Source organism: Oreochromis niloticus, linkage group LG11, assembly GCF_001858045.2.
Source record: "Oreochromis niloticus isolate F11D_XX linkage group LG11, O_niloticus_UMD_NMBU, whole genome shotgun sequence".
NCBI classification, from domain to species: domain Eukaryota; kingdom Metazoa; phylum Chordata; class Actinopteri; order Cichliformes; family Cichlidae; genus Oreochromis; species Oreochromis niloticus.
In genome coordinates, this window is record NC_031976.2 from 34757824 (window position 1) to 34779564 (window position 21741).

General features: G+C 38.6%; 2 protein-coding genes across 4 annotated transcripts in view; both read left to right on the plus strand.

Moving 5' to 3' along the window:
• The first annotated feature begins 13599 nt into the window (after positions 1-13599).
• rbm8a (RNA binding motif protein 8A) lies at positions 13600-18632 on the plus strand. Of its 2 annotated transcripts, none has more exons than XM_005472823.3 (6): positions 13600-13731; positions 14240-14299; positions 14393-14470; positions 15275-15411; positions 16995-17131; positions 18317-18632. In XM_005472823.3, the coding sequence occupies exons 1-6, from the start codon at positions 13665-13667 to the stop codon at positions 18363-18365; spliced, it is 528 nt and encodes a 175-aa protein (XP_005472880.1). In that variant the 5' UTR covers positions 13600-13664; the 3' UTR covers positions 18366-18632. The 2 variants fall into 2 exon arrangements, with proteins under 2 accessions (XP_005472880.1, XP_005472881.1); XM_005472824.4 differs by having other exon boundaries at positions 13600-13725.
• Positions 18633-19620: 988 nt separating this feature from the next.
• Positions 19621-21741, plus strand: part of otud7b (OTU deubiquitinase 7B) — a 46691-nt gene continuing 44570 nt past the window's right edge. For both annotated transcript variants that reach the window (XM_013268394.3, XM_013268395.3), the window contains exon 1: positions 19621-19860. The gene's annotated coding sequence lies outside the window, so the exon portion shown is untranslated. The remainder of the gene's footprint in view (positions 19861-21741) is intronic.

Below are 21741 nucleotides of genomic sequence, written 5' to 3' on the forward strand. Positions count from 1 at the left end.
ATCAGAGGAAGAGCTCAGGTTGAACTGTTTGGAGAGAAAGTTAGAGAGGTGTGCCTGAGAAGGTTTGGACATGTGCAGAGGAGGGATCGTGGATATATAAGGATGTCAAAGATGGAGCTGCTAGGCTGGGGGAAAAGAGGAAGACCACAGAGGAAACTGAGGGTGAGATACAAACACAGAATCCACTTTTTTCCCTTAAGAACCGTAAAACATAAATTGTCTTTATTTATTTTTTATTTATTTTTTTACAATTCTTCTTTATTAGAATTAAACTTGATGAGCCATCCAATGCATTTATCAGGCAGCGTTGAACACACACTCGACCTCTTTGTAGTGTCTGTCCAAACTGCTCACACAGGACAATATTATTGTGAATAAATACTCCAGAACAGAAAACGCCAGCTCAGTACCTACAACCTCGATCTCTGTAAGATCATCACATTTTTCCCCTCCATTTTTTAATCCTCTATTGTTTTCTTTACCTTTTGTTATTCTGGTTATCTTTTGGAAAGTTTCCTGGTTTTAATATTTTGTTCTACCACGAGCCTGCATAAAAGACCCTTTTATATTGCTACTAGCCTGCGATACAGTGGTGTTAACCGCTGGATCTACTCAGGAACTTCCCCTGAACTGTGACAAATGAATGAGAGTAATGTCTAAATTCCCTCCCGGGGAAAGCCTAATTGTTATCGTATTCTGAATCTGCATAGGTGAAGTGTTAGATATACACTATATAAGGGAGTGAGTAGCTCACAATTGTACTCAAGTACAGTACTTGAGCAAGTTTACGTTCCCTGAAGTGGTGACTACGTTCAGATTATTGATTCATTAGCTGGTTGATTGAGTGGATGTTTGATGAGAGAGGCAGCAGATAAATGGTGATATGCAAGGACAGAGCGGTGGATAAGGAAAAATAACAGACAGATGGAAGGGCAGACAGCCTGCCAGACTGATTGTTGCTATATTGACCAAGTGATTGGTCAATACATCGCTCTGTCTGAAACATTATCTGGCACTATTGGGTTTTCCCAAGCTGTGTGCAAAAACAGAGAGACCTCTCAACTTGTGTTTTCAGTACGTGCATGTGGCACGGTTCATATATGCACAGATGTGTCCAGGACGTATCTGTGGATTTGATTTCCAAATACGAACAGATTCCTGCCTGATCAACCCGGTCAGGAGCAGGTAACTGCAATATTTCGGTCGAGCGTCTATGCATAGAGGTGCACGGCTTCACTTGCACTCTCCTCCTCCCTGCATCGCTCCGTTTTGTGAGTTTGTGTATATATGTGTGTGTGTGTGTGTGTGTGTGTGTGTGTGTGTGTGTGTGTGCCTTCGCTCCTGTCAGTCCACTTAAGGGCCTTTGGTTTCAGAGGAGGCCATTGTATTTCCTCCATTGCCTAGCAACCATCACCAAGGCCAGCAGTCCATTGTTGCGGAGGCTGAGCACCTGAATTGCCTGCTGCCTGTTTCTACTTTTCAAAATTGTACTGTAATTTCACAAAGTGGTGTTTCAGCATTAGAGAGAGGGAGAGAGAGAGCGAGAGAGGCAGCCTCGCTCCAAATTGGAGGGTTATGAAAATTAGGGTAAGCTTCGTTTGTTGGTTTCACATCAGGAGCTGCGTGCATTTTGGAAAAGCCCAACAAACATATTGTGCTGGCGAGGAATGAAAACAAACACTCAGTGATTTGTACAGTGTAGAGTGTTCAACCTATAGTGTGTGTGTATGACAGAAAGAGAGAGAGATGGAGGCAGATAAAGAGAGTGATGAAGACAGGAATGGAAAGATAAAGAGATTAGTTGTAGGTTTACTGCAAGTGTTTATGGCCTCCTAGTTTGTTGAAATGCACTTTATGGACTGAGAGGCTGATAAAGCGAGAGCTAAACCCACAAAGGTAGTCAGACAAAGAGCGCAGAGAGAGAGATGTGGAGATACAGAGAGAGAAAAATGGAGAAAATGGGAAAAAAATATGAACAGAGCAACATGTAGTGGGCGGAGCTTAAGTGCTGAAAAGGTTTATGGGCTAGATTTTTCTCAGTGACGTCACTTTTACACAGTTTCCTTGAATAGCACCTGTGTGCATGGGGGCTGTCTGTCTGTCAGTCCTGAGTAAAAACATAACCCATGCCAGCAAAAACACATCTATCAGTGTTCTCCACTGGGCAATGGAGACAGACTGTGCCTATTTTCCTCAGAGGCCAATACAGACTCTGTTGTCTTTAGATCTGAGCGATTGGCCCCCTCAACGCTTCCATTTTCTCAACCGCCCGCCCCCCCAACTCAATCATTTCAGCATCTTTTCTGAGAGCCTTTGAAATTTTTTTTCAATTCTCCTTTATAAAGTAAAGGTTTTTTTCACCTTCTTTCTCTTCGTGCAGTGAAATTGCTCTTTTTTTTGTGCGCCTGGAATCGACGCCCTTGTGGATGACCCCAGGTGTCTAATTCAGAAATGGTAAGTGCCACCAATTTTACCGTGAAAGAAATCCGTGTCTCATTACACTGAATATTCTTGTATTGTTTTTCTTAACTTTCATTTGTCGCCTTTTAAATATTTTGCGTTTTTAGCCTTTCCGTTGCAGAAATCTAGGTTTGCTTTTCCAAAGACTAATAATTTGTGACTATCTTGCCATTGTCTGTCAATGTCACCGACTTTCTCTTATTGATTTTCAATTGTGCAACTGGTCCATTCTGTGTCTGCATCTTCGCATTTGGCATCAAATTGCTGCACAGAGATGTAACATCGTGACAAATCAGGCTATTCTCACTTATTCACTATGAGCGGTGCTTAAATGCACTAATAACACTGTCTAAGACACACACACGCCTAAGACTGGCATGCATCTTACACTCTGTACATGTATACACACGCATACACACTCAAGCGAATCAGGTTTCGTTGTATGTATACACATACACACAGACTCAGATGGTCTGGTGAGATGGCAGCGCTATTGGCTGATGTGCTCTCAAGTTTCAGTAAATACTTACTACATTCTCTGCATAAATAGTGGGATTTAAATGTACTTAGAATCAGTTTACACACTTAAATTTTACACAAATTGAAGGGGCAGAAAAAAAAATCAAGATTTGAGCCATTAACTGTTTTTATCAGCTTGAACTAAAGAGGATAATCTCACAGCAAACATTGCAAGCATTTAAATATATAGGCTTATTGCTCTGATATAGCAAATAAAGTGAAAGCGCTGGTCTTAAATAACATGAGCATCTAACATGCCCGTGTAATTCGTTAACCACAATGTTTCCATTGCTGTGATATGTGCCTATGCAGCTAAAGCATTAACAAAATGGCAACGTGCCAATAAGAAAAGACCGTCCGCCCTCAAAAGCTGACTGCAGAGGTCCAAAATGCTCCTATTGATGTTAAATTATTGATCATTATCGATGACATTAAAAAAAAAAAAAAAAACTTACCTGCATCCCGCAGACTTTGTTGACTTTGTGGAACAGAGTGCAGCGTTAAATTAATGCAGCTGGTTTATTCAGGGAGATAAAGGTGTTGTTTTTCTTTCTCATGGAAAATAATACACATATTTTTCAGATTCCTAAAGTATTTAACGAAAACTGGTGGAAAATGAAGAAAATCCTGTGGCAACAGATCACACAGCCTCAGAGTGTCCGCGTTTGTTCCTGCTTCCAAGAGTGCAACTAATAATCTTTTTCTTATCGATTAATCTGGAGATTATTTTCTAGTTTGGTCTAAACTAATGAAAGAAAAGCAAATATTAGAATATCCTGTTTTCTCTAAATTGTTCATTACGTGATAAGAAAAGAAGCTTCGTCTGATATTTGAGCAGAGATTTGAAAATTTTTCCTTAAAATATGACTTGGAGCAATTACCAGGCACACTGCTGCTCTCCTTCACACTGCAGCATTTCACATTACTCTGCTGTAAAGCTGCTTTTAATCAGAAGTGATTTTTTTCTGATTGTTGTGCTAAATGTTTTAAATCTATTCATATCATTTCAGAGGAGGCCTTTCGTTCTGAAATGCCATTCATCTCTTGCAGTCACGCTGCTGATGGACAGCTGAGCTTATTAATGTTGATGTTGGTACATAAGAACACCACACGACAGCTGGTTAGAGGGTGTTTTCTCTCTGTTTCAGCTTGCAGGGTGGTCAGGAGCCGCGCTGAGCCTTGGATCACACAGTTTGTACCCGGCAGATAACCCTGGCGGTGACCCCGGGCCCTGCCTCAAACCTCTGTGCCTTCGTCCATCCTTTTGGCCTCGTCCTTCCTCCAGAACATCATGCTCCCAAACACTTAACCCTCCGCTAGTTCCATATTTAAAGAGGGAGAAACTGCAGGAGTAAAATTGTACTTAATAATACAAGTTAGAGGCAAAAAGGAATAAAATTCTGTATTCAAGCCAGCAGAGATGTAAGATGAAGGCTTTGTGATTCCTGCTTTCAGATACGAAAAATGGCAGATGAAAGATAATGGTCACACAGAGATAACTGCAGTAATTGAAATAATAACCCACACAGTTTGTCTATTTTTTTTTTTTTTTTTTTTTTAAGCGTGTTTCTTTTGATACTGGTTTCAAGCACTTTTACAGATGGTTTCTTGACAGGCTGCCAACTGAATCATTTAATCTCTGTGAGCACAAGGAGAAGGCCGCCTAGCACAGCCAGTTCTGCTGTGAAGCTCCGGCCTTCAACTGAGGAAAGTTTGGGTTGAAGGTGGTTTCCCTGAAAGCTCCTTCAGCCCGCGCCTGTCTTTACAGGAAGATTTGGATTGTATGTTAGCTCAAGGAGGCCACCTTGAGTATGGCCCGAAACTTGTCAGTGACACATAAAGACTAGAAGAACCGAACAGTGTTAACTGTGTTTTATTTAGATGTACTTAGCTGCTTAACCCTGTGATTATTTAACTGATGCTTTTTGCATCAGGAATGAAAAATTATTTATTGCATTTGAAGTTAAAGAAAGAAGCTGCTTGATGGGGGAAAGAGGTGAATCCCATGGCCTTAACTGTATGGATGTGGACGTCCACAGCAGCATGGAAGACTAGTGATTTTGTTGTTTGTTGTTTTAAAGGACAACAAATCATTGTCTCCCTCATTGCTGTGTGACACAAGCTGCAGGACTAAGTCATGTCTTTACCTTTTTTTTGGATAAAAAGGTAAAGTTCTCCAGTCTCCTCCATAGAAAGCAAAGCAGTCACACTCTGATGCCTTACTATTGTGTGCAGCAGACTTATTGGAATAAAAGGAGGTTGTGTAAAGCTTTATCCCGATTTAGAAATGGCACAAGTTTGGATTACAAGCTTCATTCTTATTATAACTGGGACCCATACTGTACTGTTTGCAATAAAATTCCTTCGTAGCATGCAAAATACCAATGCTACTGGGAAGATGGAAAGGATATCTGACTTTTTATTTGCTATTGTCAAGAGTTTTTGAATAATTCTATGTGATTTCAGAATATCTATATTTAAAAGTCTTTTGTATACAGATTGAGTCCAGGCCCATAAATGGAGGGCCTGTGGTAGGGGATGTATTTTTCCTTCCTTTCTGTTTTGATATGAGATGATTACAAAGAGAAAGAACACAAAATGTTGTCAACTTAAACTTAATAGAATTGCCTTTTTATCATAAACTGTAGTATTTCAATAACAAACTGCCTTAACAGTGTTAAAAATCATCATTGCAGCCCATCTTTACAGTGTATTGCTTTAGAAGCTTGTTGTGGACATATTAATGATAACATTTTTGCTGTGTATTTCAATCTCAGCTAAAACTCTGTCAACATGAAAAATAAAAACATCTGCTACCTCTTTACATGCTTGTGGAGGAGACTTTTTCTCTAAAACTAAAGGTTGCTGTGATTAAACAGATGAGTGCCTGTTTAATTTAATTACGGATCTAAAGATTGGTCACTGAATCCACGGATGAGGGTTAAAGGATTATTTTTAAAAAATTCAAATAGCAAATTGACTCAAACAGATGGCTTTCAAACCTGTTAATAATGGTGTTCTCTGAATGGATAAGGAAAATACTGTTATTTCTGTAATAAAATGGCCTTCGTTTAGGTCGAGTCTAGTACATCACCTGCTGGAAGTTCTCCAGTGTGCTGAACCAGAGCTTTGACCTGATCCTGCAGCACTGCAGTGCTTTGGCCTGTGCGCTAAAGAATATTCAGTCTCTCAACCAGAGGCTGGATGCTGAACCTGCTGATTGTGACAAATTACTATAAAAATACAAGTCACAAGAAACAGAGAAATAATAAATTCAGGGTACAGCGATGATGTCAAGAAAACTGACAACAGTGTGAAAAATGCAGGGTTTTTTTTAAATATAAATAAAGATCTAGATTACGTTCATTCATTTTACAATGATTTATTTGATTTACAAAAAGAACTATAAAATTACAGTATAATGGTAATCCAACAACTATCAGGATTATATGATAAGCCTTCTTATAGTGAGAACAGTGAAAACATTGTAGAGACCAGTGAATGCTGGTAAATGCAGGGGCCAGTTCTTTCATTTAAAAGGGGAGTTTACAGTAATTCGCACATAAATTACATAAAAGAAAAGTTCAAATTTAGACGCTGAAACGTTGATTGGAAATTTGATTATCATATATTATCGAGGGTATTTGATCTTCAACCATTTACATCATATGAATTCTGTTGTAATCAGTGGAAAATTACATCTTACCATCAGCAACTGTTAGCTCAATAGAAAGCATGAAGGGGTGGGGGGGTGCTAAGGAAAGTTGAAAGGTCAGTGAGGCAGTACTGAAACTAGGAGAGATTACAAAAAATGGAAGCACACCTCACAGAATCACAGATGTAAGATGTAAAGTAAAGCAAATGAAAATAGGAATAACTTTTTTTTAAAAAGAAGAGGAAAAAGAAAGTCAGTGTGTTCACTTTAACCATACAAGCAATACCTTCTTTGTCTAGAGACATACAAAGAAACAGAAACAGAAGAGAGGAGCGGGAGACACACCTTAGTCCTTGGTGTTCTTGCACCTATCAGTCCTGGTTAACAAGAGCTTGGTAACAGTGGGGATAAAGAACTTTTATTTTAACAGGAAGACATGTCCAACAGAACCAGTAGTTAACTGTCTATTGAGGGGATGACAGGAAGGAGAGAATACAAACAACAAGGGAGAAGACAGATGTTAATGACAATAGTGCCATTTAAACCTGTGGAGACTGAGAGAACTGCCTAGTACATCACTGGAAGTATCCCAGCGGCTTTAGCCTGTAGTAGCATAACTAAGAAATGGTGCAGGGTCACCTGATCCAGCCCCAAATATAAACTTTATCAAAAAGGAAAGTTTGAAGCCTGATCTGAAAATAGAAAGAGTTGGTTCCATAGGAGAGGGCTCTGATAATGTGAGGTATTTAAGATGTGATGGGGCCTGATCATTCGGGACATTTTGTGTTTCAACTCCTTGTTTGTACCTTCACTGCAGCATTTTAGATCAACTAGAGGCTTCTTAGGGGGCTTTTAAAACAACCTGATAATGAGGTGTTGTAGAATAGTCCGGCCTCGAAGTAACAAATGCATGCACTTGTTTTTCAAGATTACCCTGAGGCAGATGTTCCTAATTTTATCAATATTGCACAGACAAACGAAGGAAAAAGGTATTACAAATGTGCACGTTTATGAAAACATCCTGGCCAAAAATGACCCCAAGGTTCCTCATAGTAGTACTGGAGGCCAAGGTAACTTCAAAAAGTGAAATGGCTAATATGTGCCATCATGACTTTCTCTTTTCTTTTCTTTTCTTTTCTTTTCTTTTCTTTTCTTTTCTTTTCTTTAAGTTTTCAGTCACAGGTTATTGTTTGAGTTAAAGAAAACCTTTTAAAGAATAACCCTAGAAATCCTGTCAGTCTTTGTGAACATTTATAGCTGTATTTTTCTTTTTTCAATAATCAACATTAAACTATATATTACTGACAATATAAAAACATGCAGTTTTGATTATCTATGAATACGAGACCTGACTAACTTCATTGGTGAGATGAAGTTAGTCACATGTGTCTAAAACCCAACAGCATCATCAGATGATGCCTGAAAGTGTTGAATCAACATTAAGCTCAGACGTTTCACTTTTTTTTCACATTGTATCACTAACAAAATCATATATGTATGTTTATCCCTGTGCTATTCATCCATCTTAATTCTTTTGCTGTGAGTTAGTCGATTTAAAAAAGGTACTATCTGTAGTGATATCTGTCTTTCTTAACTGGAAATATATGGGACTTGTCTTGCAGTGCCCAAACACCATGAGAAATGCAGCAGCAATGCCATTTTTCCAGAAATCACGATACTCAAATGAACAAAGAGATAAAAATAAACATGCAGCAACCTGTGTGGCGGAAAAACGAACCATCACCAAAGTGCTAAAAACTGTAATTCTTCAAATGCCCACTCCAAGAGCTACCCAGTCTCCACAGACTCAACTTTACAGCAGAAACAGACATGTTTATAGCCTGGTAATTTTAGACATTTTAGACTTCAAAAGCTAAATTCACCTAAAAGGCAAATATAAAAGGTTTAATTTTTTTTAATAACTTAATTGTTTAATTTTTATTGGGACTTACAGTTTGTTATTTGGAGCTTTGACTGACAGACGGAAATCAACACAAGTTACTGTGCCCAACAGCTGTCTGCTGAGCTTTGAGTCATTAATTGATGTGTGTCGCTAATTATCAGGTGTGTGTGTGTGTGTGTGTGTGTGTGTGTGTGTGTGTGTGTGTGTGTGTGTGTGTGTGTGTGTGTGTGTGTGTGTGTGTGTGTGTGTACCTGTTTAGACATCTTTGTAGGGGCAGAAAAATTGAATGTTTCTATACGGGGGCCACCGTGGCTCAGGGGGTTGGGAAGCGTATCTGCAACCGGAAGGTCGCCGGTTTGATCCCCGGGCTCTCTGTCCTGGTCGTTGTGTCCTTGGGCAAGACACTTTACCCTACCGCCTACTGGTGTTGGCCAGAGGGGCCGATGGCGTGATATGGCAGCCTCGCTTCTGTCAGTCTGCCCCAGGGCAGCTGTGGCTACAACAGTAGCTTGCCTCCACCAGTGAGTGAATGAATAGTGGCATTGTGAAGCGCTTTGGGTGCCTTGAAAAGCGCTATATGAAATCCAATCCATTATCATTATTATTATTATTATTACTTGTGAGGAGCAACAGTCACTTGTGAGGACAAAAGTGCCTGTCCTCACAAGATTGAAGGCATTTTTGAGACTCAAAATGTGGTTTTAGTGTCAGAGTTACAATTAGGTTATGGTTAGGTTTAGGATAAGGGTTAGGCATTTATTTTTGAGGGTGAGGGTAAACAGCTAGGGAAAGCAAATTCAATTAGATGTCCTCACTAAGATATGAAAACGAGAATTTGTGTGTGTGTGTGTGTGTGTGTGTGTGTGTGTGTGTGTGTGTGTGTAAAACAATAAAAACAAAAACAAGCAAAAACAAACCTTCCAAACATGCTGTCACTGTGGCTGCGTCCTTCTTTGATATACAGTCTGTGGTTTTGGGTAGAAACTGTCATGTGACTTGTGGGTCTATTTTAGTAGAAAGTCAACATTCTTACATGAAACTGCTTAGCATTTTTCTATATTTAAGTAACATATTTTTGAAAAGCGACTATACGCTGGGCTTTTCAGATATATGTTTGTGGCACTCTAACCAACACATGGTGAGTGTCATTTCACTCTGTTATACTCACGAGAAGGCACACATCTCTGCAGACCAGTCAAAAACCAGGTAAGTCACATCAAAACAATCAAGATGGGGACATGTATCACCACCTACAAAAGAGAAAAAAACCCACAGTTCCTTTAATCTTGCTGAATAAATCTTTGGACTGTTAAAATTATTTGTGAAGTGTTATCTTTTTCTTTAAACCCATTGTGCTCCCTTTTTCACCCTTTATTGTTACAGCAGCAGGCAAGGTTGGACATTGTGTGTCTGTAGTGTCACTATGGCAACCTGCATATCTGTCTGTCTTTGTACCTCCTGATATTGCACTGCACCCCTTTGAGCATAATAAAGTGATTACAAAGAAACGTTCATATCTGTAGCATGTAAAAACTGTCTTTGTGATGTTTGCTTGTGTTAAGTCTGATGTGTTGTAGTGCCCAAAATGCTTTGGGTGTTATTTTTTTCTTTCAAAACACATTTGCACTGTGAGAAACTGGAACAAAGTCAGCTGAAGTCAAAATAAGTGGTGATCTGGACAACTGGAACTGGACAAATGCAGCTTATTGCACAGAGGATTTGCCTTTAATGTTAATACAGAGGTAGTTTGCACAAGATTTGATGTTTGATTTTAAGCTGGACTTTTTTGCAAGAATGTCTGTTTCTCACACTCAATTTAATGTCATTACATGTACATTAAAACTTATAGATCACAGTGAAATTATACTTTTTTTTCAGCAATTTTCACAGTTTGCAAAGCCGTCCAACAGGCCAGACCAGACCCTTCGGTAAGCCTGCGCAGCACATGTTGACACCCCTGTTCTACACAATATTCACATTAGTGTACTTAAATGAATCCACCATCTGGCAGATCTTACAAATACTTTGATTCCCCTCTAAGAACTACACTGGACTAGCTATAAAAACTCGAATGCCCTAAATCATATTCAATTCAATTCAATTCCATTTTATTTATATAGCGCCAAATCACAACAAAAGTCACCTCAAGGTGCTTCATAGGTACAGACAAAAACTCAACAATCATATGACCCCCTATGAGCAAGCACTTTGGTGACAGTGGGAAGGAAAAACTCCATTTTAACAGGAAGAAACCTCCGGCAGAACCAGGCTCAGGGAGGGGAGGCCATCTGCTGCGACCGGTTGGTATCCAAAAGGAGTCGCTCCCTGCTGGCCCTTAGACACAGTGCAGGTTAAAGGCACTTCCACACTTACTTTTATATACAATATATGCTTACTATGGGGCTTGGAAGGGTGGCTGTAGCTCCGGAAGTAGGGCAGGTCAGTCTGCATGTCAACTATCCTTGGCCAAGATACAAGAAAGCGTAGAATAAAAGGGCTTGAATGAATGAGGCATGTTGTATAAAGTGCTTGGAGTGCTGTGCAAGAATAGAAACGCACTATATAAGGGTCAGTACATTTACTAAAGATGTTTATCAGAACTACTTTCATCTTTCTACTATTTTGCTTTTACCCTTTAACCAGATTACACATTGCTTGAAGTCATTTCTCTACCGACACTTGATTTCAGTTCACAGTAAGAATAGCTCTCAGTATACCAGAATGACACCAGAATACAAGCATGAACAGCTTTTATATGACTTTCAAACACATGGGTCAAAAGCGTGAGTGGATTCATGACTGCCCTCTGTTGGTCTTGTAATGTATTTTTTACAAAAACCAAAACTCAAACAAAGATATTCTAGTTGTTTAAAGTAAAATTCAACAAACTCAACACATAAATCCTCAAAAAAAACAACAACCAAAAAACGGCCTAAAATATGGATGAAGATAAAAAAAAAATGCTGCTCTTTTCACCTTCGCCTTATCTTATGTTGTAATTTATGACAGGGAACAGCAATTCCCTGTAAACTAGGTAAGATTACATATGATACAGAAGTCATATTAGAGCCAGTTCACACTAGTAAGTGTAATATAAGCAGACACTATTATGAGTGAAAATACACACATTCATCTCCTGTTTCCAGGTCATACAGTGAAATTAGAATAGCAATTGAAAATGAGTCTGTGTATACTTATGTCAAAGCATAAGAGTAACTCAGACATAATGGGATGTGTTATCGGAAATCACAGCATCTCTGTAATAGAGATTGAATGAGCATGAATTTTTGAAGATGTGAGTCATAAACCTCAGGCACACTGTCTCGCTGTGGATTTTAAGCACGATTAGATGACAGTGTAATAAACACAGGAAATGTCTTGATGCATTCTCAATCATCCAGGAAAGTAAATCTCCAAAAGTTGAATCTGTTCATCTGGACGTAGCGTTTTGTGGGAGAAACGTTTCGTCACTCATCCAAGTGACTTCTTCAGTGTCAGCTGACTGCAGGTTTCCCCAAACCTTATAAACAGTACATTTGCATAATGACTGAAACCAGCCCACTGAAGGAACAATGGGCTGTGAGGACCTCACAGCCCACTGAAGGAAGGACCTCACAGCCCACTGAAGGAACAATGGGCTGACAGCCCATTGTTCCTTCAGCTGACACTGAAGAAGTCACTTGGATGAGTGACGAAACGTTTCTCCCACAAAACGCTACGTCCAGATGAACAGATTCAACTTTTGGAGAAACACAGGAAATGTTTAAATTCAGGATGAGAGAACAAATAAACGACACTGTTTTCCCTGAAATGTGACATGTTTAATAAGTCTTCAGATTACAGTTGACGGCAAGTGAGTGAATGTTTCTAATCATCTCACCAGAATATAAATGAAGACAATTTAACACTGAATACAAAGTTTTCTACAAAACCCTAATGTACTCTGCAACAAATCATTGGAAATGGCAAGAAAACCCCATGATATATGTAAAGAGTGTCTATGTCATGTCCCATTGTTTGCCTTGCTAAAATCAAAGTATTTGAAAATATTTTTTAAAAACATTGTGTTTGTTTTGCATGTACAGACTATATGTAATTATTATCTACAGTTCTCAAAGAAATTAAGTAAAAAAAAAATGAAATACTGATGATCACGATCTAAATCAAATGGACAAAAATGGCTTTGTAAAGTTATTTCAAAATGTGCACCTTAAAAGTATTTAATATTATATACCACGTGTGCTGAAATATTAGCTGCAGTGTTATATGTTTATTTTAACTAAATCATACACTCCACTTGCAATGGAAGTGAGTGGAGTTGGGTGGGGTCCTCGTAGATGAATCAGGTTTCTTCTACTATCACTGCAATTTTTGCACATTGCCTCACAGCACATTGCTGCAGTTGTATTTGAGTCTTTGGGGCTCTGGTGGTCCCAAGAAGTAAGAAGCCTGGAGAACTTTTCCTGAAGACTATTTACACAAATGACAAGAAAGGTGCCCAAGAGAGTTCAACTGAATAAAGGTGGTTACACCAAACACTGCCTTTCAAGCTTGTTAGAATTGTATAAACTTGTTTTTGTGTGTGTACTGTATTTCCATGTATGTTTGCGTCATTGGTTTGCACATGTTTCAATAAACCATTGCACCAGTTTTTTTATTTTCCAAACAAAATATAGAGAAATGACAAGTTGCACAGTGCTGTAAGTGCAGGTATCTTAAAGCTACACCATTAAAAACCTAACTGTGCCTGTTTGTGTAAATTGATTTGAGCCATTTTACTTTCTGTGATAAAAATAATAGTGCCTCTGTCAGTGCGCTCCAGGGCGGCTGTGGCTACAATGTAGCTTGCCGTCACCAATGTGTGAATGTGTGTGTGAATGGGTGGATGACTGAATGTAGTGTAAAGCGCCTTGGGGTCCTTAGGGACTAAGTAAAGCGCTATACAAATACAGGCCATTTACCATTTACCTTTAAAAAAATATATATATATATTATTTTCATTTGTATTTGTGTATTTTATTTAATATATTGACTTTTATTTTATACAAACTGGCAACTTCCGCCTACCTCTCAGCGCTTTTTGCGTACGTACGTTACGTTGGTCAGACGCATACACACAGAGACATCATGGCGGACGTGCTGGACCTTCATGAAGCGGGAGGCGAGGACTTTCCTATGGATGAGGATGGTGATGGTAATCATATTATGTTCACTGTTAGTGGAAAATACTTTACTGTCCCCGCGTTCAAATGATGTGTAATTATTGAGGTCCGAATCGCAGCCGCCATGTTCGTAAACGGAACAAAAGCTAGACTGCGTGGTGGCAGGCCCGATCAATGCTAACATGCTAATGCGAGTTAGCGCCGTATAGTTGATTTATTCAGTCGCTCCGTACAAGTTAGCGAGGCTACGGACATAGAGGTCTTTAAAGTTCACCTGTTTCTTTTTGAAGGGGAAATTTACTTGGCCGGTAACTTAACTCTCATTGTGAGGGTTGTTAGCAGCTGCTAACACGCTAATTCGCGGTTAGTGCAGCTAACGGGTAATTGTTTTTGCGGCTCAAACTGGGGGGAGCGGGCATGTTAAACATGTTCCTAGTCAGCTGAATTAAATTGGCGAATTTTGTTCGTTGATAACTTGTAGTCAAGAGAGCATTGCAGCGACGTGCGCTGGCTTTGACTTGTTCATCTTTCATTCATTAGAGAGCATCCACAAGCTGAAAGAGAAAGCCAAGAAGAGGAAAGGAAGAGGCTTCGGTTCAGGTGAGTGACCCCTGGTGTGATGGCGATATTTTACATAGCCTCTCTTACTTTAGCTATGCAGTACAGTAAGTGTTTCTTTGTCGATATTTCCAGAGGAGGGAGCCCGGTCCAGAACCAAAGAGGACTATGATACTGTGGAACAAGATGGGGATGAGCCAGGCCCTCAGAGATGTGAGTAAAGAAACGGTTTAACAAAGGATTATGTCACGAACTTGAAACGGCAGGCTGTGGCTTTGCTGTGATATAGCAGAAAGTACCAGTGGTTTTCTGGGTAATCTTACATCATTTGCTGTTGATGTGATAATCACTACTGGGTAGAACATGTTAGAACTTATTTAAATACATGTTCTTAATTGTCATTGTCTTAATACTTAAGCACAAAAATAATTTGTGTGTTTGTCCTCATTACAATTGTGTGGTGCAATTTCTCATAATTGTCAATTTATAAACCTTTCACTACAGCACCACAGGCTGTGTTACAGAGTAATGCAAAAGTAAAATGATGAAATAACTTGTGATTAGTAAAGTAATGCATTACTTTTCTAAAAGTAACCGGTAAGACAATGCTGCTGCTTTTTTGAGTTACAACTCCAATGCTTGTAATGATAAGTTTGGTCAATAGTATAAAGTCCAAGCTACATGTGTGAATAGAAATCTCAGAGTTAATCAACAGCAAAAGAAGGATTACGCTGGTACCATTAAAATCCATTCAGATTTACAAAAAAGCAGACTTGCTTCCAAAAAAGTGTCACTTCTGTTATTTATTGACTTAATATCAAAGCAAAGCTTTTTATTTTACATTAAATGCTTTATTGCAACGTAGCACCTTTGGCATCACACTGTCAACAACTAGTTTTTATTTATGACTCAAATACAGCGCTTTTTTTTTGTTTGTTTGTTTTTTGTCTTTTTTAAGCTGATACACTTGAAAGTGGTACTTGATTCATTACATGCTGATTCCTTTCCTTGCTGCAGCTGTGGAGGGCTGGATCCTCTTTGTGACGGGTGTACATGAGGAGGCCACAGAGGAGGACATCCATGACAAGTTTTCAGAGTTTGGAGAAATCAAAAACCTCCATCTCAACCTTGATCGCAGAACAGGTTACCTTAAGGTAAAAAAATACAACAACAAAAACCACATACTATTATTGTGTGGGTTTTTTGTGTGCGTGCGTGAGCTGATAACCCTGGCTTAGTACAGGTTCGCTGTCTGGTGATACCTGATTCTAGCCCGCTACTTGGAGTTGAACCTCAGTGTGGTTTGCAGCTATACTTTGAGGAATGGGAGGCGTGGGGTTGTTCCGTAGATCTTTCAGACAGGCTGATTGTACACCCCAAACAACGCTTCTGTTAAACTGTTAAATTGGCTCTTTTTGTTTTGTTTGACTGGCTTTTACATCCAATTGTGTTTGAGTGGGGGAAAAAATGGCTTGTTGAAAACATTGCTTCATTCTGGGGTAAAGGTGGTTTGAGCCCAGACAGATCACTGTTGCCTTCCAGCTGCATACACAACACCTGGCTGCATAACATGTTTGTTTGACCCTTAATGATGACACCACGATGCCATCCATGAAGAATAAACTCAGAAGCCAGAGCCAAGACCATCCACCGAGTCACACTTTAACTGATTTCATACAAAGAGAAGTGCCAGTGTCAAGTTAGTTACCAAAAAAGTAACCAACATTTCTCTGACTTGTTCTAATTATCGCTAAACTAAACCCTAAATCCAAATATTTTTAATACTGCAAATGTCCTTAATTTCTGTAAAGGATTATGTTTTGGTTTAACAATCCCATACTGTTCCTCTGTTCATGTGAAAAATGGAATTATTGGTAACCTGCTTGCTGGTTTTCTGATCAGATTGTTCTCATTTTTAACATGTGATGTGGATCAAACTGGAAATTTTACACACGACGTCAAATTTTTACCAAAAGCACATTTCATTGTCCTTTTAGTGTTTTGTTGTTGTGCGCTGTCTGTTTTTTATGATCCCATAAGTCAGTTTAACAGTGGCTTGTGACACTATTTTATAGTTAGGTCAACTTAACCAAATTCAAATCAGGAATATACAGATATTACACATTTGTTTGTTTTTATTCCACACAAATGGTAAAGTAGAGCAAGTTTGTTTCTGCAGCCAAACTGAAACAACTGCATGAATGCAAAGGAACAGCTATTTGTAGAGTCCTCATCCCACCATTGTCATTGTATTTCAGCTGTGTATAACACTTATTCCATGCGGGAAAAACACTTGTGCAGAGGATGCATCTGATCATCTTTGATTATAGCTCCTTCAGCATGCCTCTTCTCTCTTTTCCAGTTGCATTTCAGGGATGCAGACATCCTTCAGTAAGGCGTGCTGAAATAAAATTTAGTGGGGGCACAGTCAAGTCTAACGATGGGGAACTAGGTGAGGGCAAGGAGGTGCAAATTAAAACTGTTCCTTTTAAATATAGAAACACATCCTCTTTTCTACCACAAGGTGGCAGCATTGTTTTTATGTAAAGTAGGACCAAAGGAAATTCTACCTCTGTCAGCTAAGAATGGGGAACGTAAAAAGTTTTCCTTACAGGCAGTTTGAAGCAAAAACAGATTGTTGTACAACAAAGTCAGAATGTGTTTTTCCCAATAACTGAAGTATTTGGTTTACTGTGTACATAAATATGCAATAATTCACACAGTCTTCTGTCCCCAGGGTTATGCACTGGTTGAGTATGAGACGTACAAAGAGGCTCAAGCAGCCATGGAAGGGCTCAACGGTCAGGACATGATGGGCCAGCCTATCAGTGTAGACTGGTGTTTTGTCAGAGGGCCTCCCAAGAACAAGAGAAGGTGAGGGTTGTGTCTTCATCCATCTTGGAGCAGAAACAAGCTCGATGATATTCGAAAAATGTACAGAAACATACTCTGTACATTCATTTCAGTAGGATTTTGTCATCATAAGTGATCTTTTTTTTTTCCCCCTCTTACCACGCAGCCACCCACTACTGATGACATGACTACTTAAGTTTTGTAGATAAGATACAATTTACTTTAAATGTCTGTGTGGCAGATGACAAAACATTAAACACAGCTCAGAAATAAGTAGCCTAAAGTCCAATTGTTAAAAACAAACATGGAAAACAATATCCAAAACACAGTGGTTCAATAAAGTTAAAAAAACAAAAAATGAAGGGACTCAATAATTTAAAAAAGAACCCCCCCCCCCCCCAATGAATACAGAATAAAGATCTACCACAAAGAAAGAAAGCGTGAGATAAAAGCTAATCAAAAAGGTACTGGCTGAAGCAAATGCTCATTATGCCAACCCTTTTAACAAAAGATCATTTAGGAAGCAGCTCATTTACATAGGCAAAAGAGTAAAACACAACGAACAAAAAACAAAAAAAACTTTCCATCTTAGATAAGTAAGTAAATTAAATTTCATAATAATAATTATTGTAATAATTTGATAATCCACACAAAACAACCAGGAGTTTCAGTATTATTATTAATATTGCTCTTCTTCATTCTTGATTTATATATTTTCTAATACTCTAGTTTTAAACATGTTTTTAAACAAGAAAAATAAACTACACCTTTTTAAGTCACTGTTACAGCTATTCCACAAGTTACTATAAATATACTTTATTTATGCTGTAGTTAATGTTAAAGCAGGTAAAACATAAAACACAGCTTAATAGCTTAATAAATAAATTACAACAATAAAATTAGACAAAAACGGGTCAATTGAATACAATAAGTAGAAATCTGAACCTTGAATAAATTGTAATCTAAAAATACAATAAAGGTATGGAGTTAAAAATTTAAATAAAATAAACTCTATATAAAGTCTATAAAGATTTGACTACAATAAATATTATATTCACCTTGTTGTTATTGATCCTTTTTTTTTTTCATTTTACCACCCATATTGTCAGTGTAGGTATTTAAGTGAAACTCGATGATTTTTGAATTGATTTCTTTATTTATTTTTTTAAGATTTTCCTTTTTGATTTAATGTGTGTTTTGTTTTAGGGCTGGTGGACGGAGGCGCAGCAGAAGTCCAGACAGGAGGCGGCGTTGAATGGAGGAAGTCATCACTTTGATAACCAGTTAATAGGCTTCTAATGCCTTCCTACGAAGCAACTTTTGGAGTTTTTGTACAATATTTTCAGTAAACGTTGTGTAGCTGGGTAATTGGATCTAACAGAGAATTTGTGCTTTTACTTTCAGACAGACATGTACATGTTTATGGTTTTCATGAATCCCTCACAGTTCTTTCTGTTTGCTCATTGTAACTTGGATTTTATTTTATATAACCTAAGGAAAATTAAAATTTTTAAAATGTAAACCTATGATTTGTTTGTCTTTTTGTCTTTAAAATAACAGTTTACAGAGAAATCAGCATAACAGCTCATTTTGCATGAAATTATAGCATATATAGACATCATATACATATGAAGAATGTAGAAAAGAACATTTAGGATTTGCACATATAATACTTTCTGAATGAGAATGGGAAATGATAATGCATAGGTTATCTTTACTTTCAAAATAAGTTAAATTTACCTTTAATGTTAATTAGGTGTGTAACTTAGTGAAAAAGTTACCTCTTATTTCTTTATATTTATTCAAGGGTTTGGGGGGGGACATTGGCTCCTTTTCTTTCATTCAGTTGCAGTTCAGTCCTTGTACCTGACCATTTTCAGAGGAAGCCACTAAACACTCCCCCATGAATCATTAAAGCGCAAGGAAGAGCTTTAAATGTCTTTTAAGAAACCTGGTGGGCTATTCCCTAAAACATCTTAACGAAACACTAAGTTTGTCTTTCATGAGTATTTATTTTTTAAAACCACAAAAAACGTTTTGCATGCGAAAATTGACATTAATGGTCATGAAAAGTACTGAGACCTATAAAAAAAAAAAAACTTAAGCTGTGAGTAATATTAACCATGCTAAATGTACACGTTTTGTCACAACTTATTAGTGTTTGTACAATTCCAGAAAGGATGGATTACGCTCAGACGTGTACCCTGCTGCGTTTTATTTAGCATCGCTAATGACGTAGGGTTTACATCATCCTGGATGACCTCATCCCGGCCACGGTGACGCCCCAGCTATTTTGTTAACTCCAAAGCACCTGTCACTCTGGCCTGAGTGCCGCACTGACATTGGCTGCTGACACGAAAAACCACCGGCCTCTCATTTTCTTGCAGCCAATTGGCAGGCGGATGTTTGGCGTTCTCATTTGGTGTTTACTCTAATGGGGAACGTCAGTCAAAATGTTCTAGCCCGACCATTGGTTTTCATAAACGTCAATAAAAGAAAACTCCCGCCTCTGATTGGCCGAGTCCTCTCGGGGGCCGTCTGAAACCTTTGGTTGACGTTGTTGTTGTAAGTGGTGGAGAAATTACTTTGTCGCTGGTGGTCCGGTTTGGGATTTTACGCACCGTTCTCCATATGAGGACACTAAAAAGTTAGAAGTCGTTGGTACTGGAAACGTATTTGCTACTTACAAGTTGGCACTTGCTGGAAAACTGAATGGGACGATGAAAACAACATCTGCGAGGCCGCTAAAGGTAAGCAGTAGAGGGATACTCCAGCTCCTAGCGTTAACGTAAGCTACCGTTAGCTTGCTGCTGATTAGCCAGGCTTGAAGTAGCCACTTGCTAGCCAAATGTAACGGTTCGTTCTAATAACTGAAAAAAATGTACAGGACTTCTTTATGGTGAGCATTCATGCACATGTCTGGCAGACTTTAAATGGACGATTATAATTACTAATGGGTGCAAATAAAGTTAGTGGGATATGTGTGAACGGTGCATGAACCTCATGCGTTTGAACGTCTCAAATGCGTTTATGTAAGCATGTTTATTGTTCCCTGATATTTTTTCTTCAAAGAATAGTTCTAGCCATTAAAAGCTGGCTCCGAGTCAGCAGTGGGGACAAGCCATCATCGTGTGTAGCGTTAGGATTCAGCGGAGAGCAGAACTGGTTTCTGAATACTGCCTTAGCTTTATAAGCTGTCAGCTAAGCAGTGTGAACACTGATATCAATTTCAGCTGATCTCTTTAGTAGTTGTGCATCTGCCTGTGGAAGTAAGTTAAATCATCATCTCGTTTTTTCTGGGAGCTTCTAGTCACGATCCAGCTTATCGGAGTCCGCCTTTTATTTAAGGTGCATGTGTGATGTAACATTGACTTAAAAGACCAGCTCACAGAAATTACCAGAGCCAGCTCTTCACACAACTCAATTTCTAACCAAAACAAGTGGTTTTATTGAGTCTGAATAAGCATCTAACTCGGTGTGAGACTCCTGCCTGAGCTGACGGGTCACAGGGTTCACTGCTTTTTACTCATTCTGAAACTAGAACTAGGTTTATTTGCCATATTTTTCTCTACATCACCACAGCGAGAAAGTATTAGGTTGCACTCTGCCTTGAATTATTTAGGTCTTGTAGTTGTGGACTCCTTTGTTTGCCGGGACACCAGGACAGACAGCCTACATGAAAAGTAGGACAGAGGTAGAAGTTCTTCAGTGTATTTGGCCTACAGCAGGGGTGTCAAAACTCATTTTAGTGAACAGGGCATATGTACAGCTCACTTTGATCCTAAGTTTGTTTGACGTATAAAACCACTGGATAATATCCTTTATATACACAAAATGTCTTTGTGTGAAGAAGTATAGGTACCTAGGAAAAACATTTGCATTTAATGAGCTATTTAAATAACAAATGATAAGTAGTCAATGATCTCTTAGGCAAAAGGAGTGCAATTAAAACCAGTATTTCCACATTTCATCACTCTATTGGTGTTACATGTATATTAAAATAGTATAATATAGTGGCTATTTAAAGGCACATGACCTTCACACATGTATTTTGGATCTCGACAACAACAGTATTTTACTTCTGTCTGTAAAAGCGGAGAGAATTGCAAGTGTCTTCTCTGAAATTTGCACGCTTTGCAGAGCCATCCAGAAGGCCAGGCTGGGTGTGCTTTGACTGCTGATTTTGATTAAAAACAAAACACACACATAATAAACACACAGCAGTGAAGAGGAAGCTCGTTGAGAAGTTAGGTATGGTGTAGTAGGAAAAAAACACATTCAGCCCTCCACCCATACTCACTGTTTCCAGTGGCTGTGAAGGATGATGCTTGAAGTGTAGGACACACAAGCAACTGCTGATCAGTACCAGTGTGGAAAATTGAATGAAACTACCAGCGCACTTTGACTGTAATATTTGTCTTTTCTGCTAGTGACTTTTGCAGCTCGATAACTCTGAGCTATGATCAGTACGTTCCAGCATAGTCTCGTGGCAGTTTGTGACATGATCACAACTTTCAGTGTGTTAAGATATTAAAATTGATCAAATTATTTTCATGTCCCTGAATTTTCAAGTTTCCATATGTACTGATTTGTGTCTATATACACAAAGTAAATATTTTTCACCTCTAAAG

Coding starts and splice junctions, on each gene's coding strand:
- rbm8a (XM_005472823.3), top strand. CDS start 13,665: ATGGCGGACGTGCTGGACCTTCATGAAGCGGGAGGCGAGGACTTTCCT. Junction 14,300..14,392: donor AGGAAGAGGCTTCGGTTCAG/GTGAGTGACCCC, acceptor CGATATTTCCAG/AGGAGGGAGCCCGGTCCAGA. Junction 15,412..16,994: donor GCAGAACAGGTTACCTTAAG/GTAAAAAAATAC, acceptor TTCTGTCCCCAG/GGTTATGCACTGGTTGAGTA.